Source organism: Myotis lucifugus, unplaced genomic scaffold (assembly GCF_000147115.1).
Source record: "Myotis lucifugus unplaced genomic scaffold, Myoluc2.0 scaffold_40, whole genome shotgun sequence".
Lineage (NCBI taxonomy): Eukaryota > Metazoa > Chordata > Mammalia > Chiroptera > Vespertilionidae > Myotis > Myotis lucifugus.
Window position 1 is genome coordinate 157,070 of NW_005871088.1, and position 3,304 is coordinate 160,373.

The window sequence follows — 3,304 nt, forward strand, 5'->3', positions numbered from 1 at the left end:
TCCTGCATGCCGCACACCGGGGATTGAGCCCAAAACCTGGGCATGTGCCCTGACCGGGAATCGAACTGTGACCTCCTGGTTCATAGTTTGAGGCACAACCACTGAGCCATGCCTGGCTGGGCAATAAAAAAAAAATTTTTTTTAAGGGATTTTAAGCAGAGATTTGATATGATGTGGTTTATATTAAAAATGAAGACCTAGCCCTAGCTGGTTTGGCTCAGTAGATGGAGCATCGGCCTGCAGACTGAAGGGTCCCGGGTTCAATCCCGGTCAGGACACATGCCCGGGTTGCGGCTCGATCCCCAGTGTGGGGTGTGCAGGAGGCAGGTGATCAATGATTCTCTCATCATTGATGTTTCTATCTCTCTCTCCCTCTCCTTTCCTCTCTGAAATCAATAAAAACAAAAATATATATTTTTTAAAAAGCCACTTTGCGCCGAAACCGGTTTGGCTCAGTGGATAGAGCGTCGACCTGCGGACTGAAAGGTCCCAGGTTCGATTCCGGTCAAGGGCATGTACCTGGGTTGCAGGCATATCCCCAGTGGGAGATGTGCAGGAGGCAGCTGATCGATGTTTCTCTCTCATCGATGTTTCTAACTCTCTATCTCTCTCCCTTCCTCTCTGTAAAAAATCAATAAAATATATTAAAAAAAAAAAGCCACTTTGGTTTCTCCATCTACATCGGAGATGGGGCAGGGTGCAGAGCAGTAGCCCTGTGGGCTATCCGACCCCACCTCCCTCCACAAATCACTACAAGAACTCTGAGCCACATTTCTTAGGAACATTGGGCCCAGAGAAGGGACTGGGTGGGAAACTAGCCCACGGGTCTGTTGGCTTCACACGAGGTTGGGGGAGGGGGGGGAGACGGTTTGCACAGGGGCACTGAAGTCAGACGTCGCTCTAAGGGGCGGAGCATCATGAGGGAGCGCGCGCAGGCTAGGCAGCCAACGAGATGTCTCCCGGCAGTGGCAGGGCTGGGCTGGGTGGGAACCAATCTCCCGCCCAGCCGAATTGCGGGGGGGCGGCGGCGGGGGATGGGGGGGAAGGGGGGACCTATGCTGGAGCTCTGGGGATCTCCAGTTTAACTGCGCGCTTCGGGGCGGAGCTTCGTGAGGGAGTCCGCTACGGGGTCTCCCGGACCCGCGGGTGGCAGGGCCAGCTTAATGGAATTGACCCCACAACTGGGGGGCTCACTAGGGCCTGGTGACGCAGGCCTGAGGGGCGGGGTCAGCGCGAGGGGCGGGGCCAACGCGAAGGGGCGGAGCCTGTGGCGAAAGCCGGGGGTGGGGGGGTTAGATCCACGCTCCAGGGGCGGGATCGAAGGCGGAGCCAGGCGACATGCAGGCCACAGCTTCAAGCCTCACCCGTGCCCAGGTCCGGGAAGGTGCGGGCGCCGCGGGCGCTACAACCAGCGCAGATCCACGTGTTACGCGAGCACAGCATGCCTCAGGGCGCGGGGAAGACGCCGCACTCACGGTCGGAAGGGCGGGAAATCAACTACATACGTTGTATCCTACCCCGGGGGCACAGCGGAAATACGCTGCGGGCTTTTCTTCGGGACGGCTGTGTGGGGTGCAGAGGGACAGACCGAGCGGGGCCGAAAGGGGAGCAGAGAGAACTAGGCGCAGCTTGGGTGTGTACGGGCCAGGGGTAGTCTGGAGGGGAATAAATGACAGCAGGGGAGTAACGGGGTGGCTAGTGGGAATTAGGCCCAGGGGTGGCCTGGAGGGGGTGAGACTAGCCCAGGTGGCCTGGGAGGGGACCTGAGACACAAAGTCGGTGTGGATGGTGCCTTAACTGAATCTCCACCAGCGCCCTCAGTGTGCCTTTCCCGTCGCCCTTGGAGGCAGACATCGCCCGTGGATCCCTGGCCCCCGATGTGGAACCTCACCGAGAAGTGGTTCAGAAGGAATTCACAGTGAATGGCAGCGTTCTAGCGGTGTAAGCTCTACAAGGGGGGCAGGGCGGAGGCGGGGCAGCAGGTGGCAGGGCCAGTCTCCACCAAGGGGTGCTTTGCTGGAGACACGGAAACACTCAAGGATTAGGTTTGGTGCGTTCTAAGGGGTGTTGTCATGGGGACAGCAAAAGATTCAGTGTAATGCCTGAGGGGCAGAGCAAGGAAGGGAGGAGTCATCACCTCTAACTTGAATTTATTTTTTTAAAAAATATATTCCCATTGATTTCAGAGAGGAAGGGAGAGAGAGAGATAGAAACATCAATGATGAGAGAGAATCATGGATCGGCTGCCTTCTGCACGCCCCACAACCCGGGCATGTGCCCTGACCAGGAATCAAACCATGACCTCCTGGTTCATAGGTCAATGCTCAACCACTGAGCCACACCGGCCGGGCTGATTTTCTTTTTCCCCCTCCCTTTTAGCCACTGGAGAGCTGAAGATTCTCGTCTCCTCCGAACTTCCATCATCAACTTTCTTGACCAGCTTTCCCTAGTGATGCGGACCATGCAGCGCTTCGGGCCCCCTGTTCCCCGCTAAGCCTGGGCTAGGAAAAGGGGGCTGAGGCCCAACCTTGTATCCGGTCCTTCCTACGGCAGTGATTCCTGCAGTAGTTGCCACTTTATTACGAGGCCCTCATCTTTAGCCTGTACTGGCCCTTGGACACTTGTGGTCCACTTGTTTCGTTTGGTGCTTAAGTGTTTGTCACTACAGCAAATAAAACTGAGCTTCTATTCCATGTCTGAGTTTCTTTTCAACTACAGCACCTCCTCATAGTCTTGTCTTTGTCCCAGGGTTGGAGGGGAGGTCTGGGAATCAGATATTGCAACACTACAAGGAAGCTGAAGACAATTTAGGAAATGGAAAATGGGTCCTGCCATTCAGTATTAACTACTGTGAACATTTTGGAATCCTTCCTTAGTTTCATAGTTGTATTTATATAGTAAACGCATAAGAATAACATAATGTATCCTATCTGGTTTGGCTCAGTGGCTAGAGCGTCGGCCTGAGGACTAAAGGGTCCCGGGTTCGATTCCAGTCAAGGACATGTACCTTGGTTGCGGGCACATCCCCGGTAGGGGGGGGGGACTAATATAAATTCAAAGTAAACATCATTACATAAAAGGGTACGGTCTTTTTTTTTTTTTAGTTTTATTCATTTCAAACAGGCCGGATTCCGGCCGCGGGCCGTAGTTTGCCCACGGCTGGGCTAGAGCGTCGGCCTGAGGACTAAAGGGTCCCGGGTTCGATTCCAGTCAAGGACATGTACCTTGGTTGTGGGCACATCCCCGGTAGGGGGTGGTGTGCAGGAGGCAGCTGATCGATGTTTCTCTCTCATTGATGTTTCTA

General features: G+C 54.8%; 1 protein-coding gene across 1 annotated transcript; it reads left to right on the top strand.

Moving 5' to 3' along the window:
• Window positions 1-1,315: 1,315 nt before the first annotated feature.
• LAGE3 (L antigen family member 3) lies at window positions 1,316-2,693 on the top strand. The gene is made up of 3 exons (XM_006087650.3): window positions 1,316-1,508; window positions 1,813-1,941; window positions 2,380-2,693. Exons 1-3 carry the CDS (start codon window positions 1,339-1,341, stop codon window positions 2,492-2,494), a joined length of 414 nt encoding a protein of 137 aa, XP_006087712.1. The 5' UTR covers window positions 1,316-1,338; the 3' UTR covers window positions 2,495-2,693.
• Window positions 2,694-3,304: the final 611 nt, after the last annotated feature.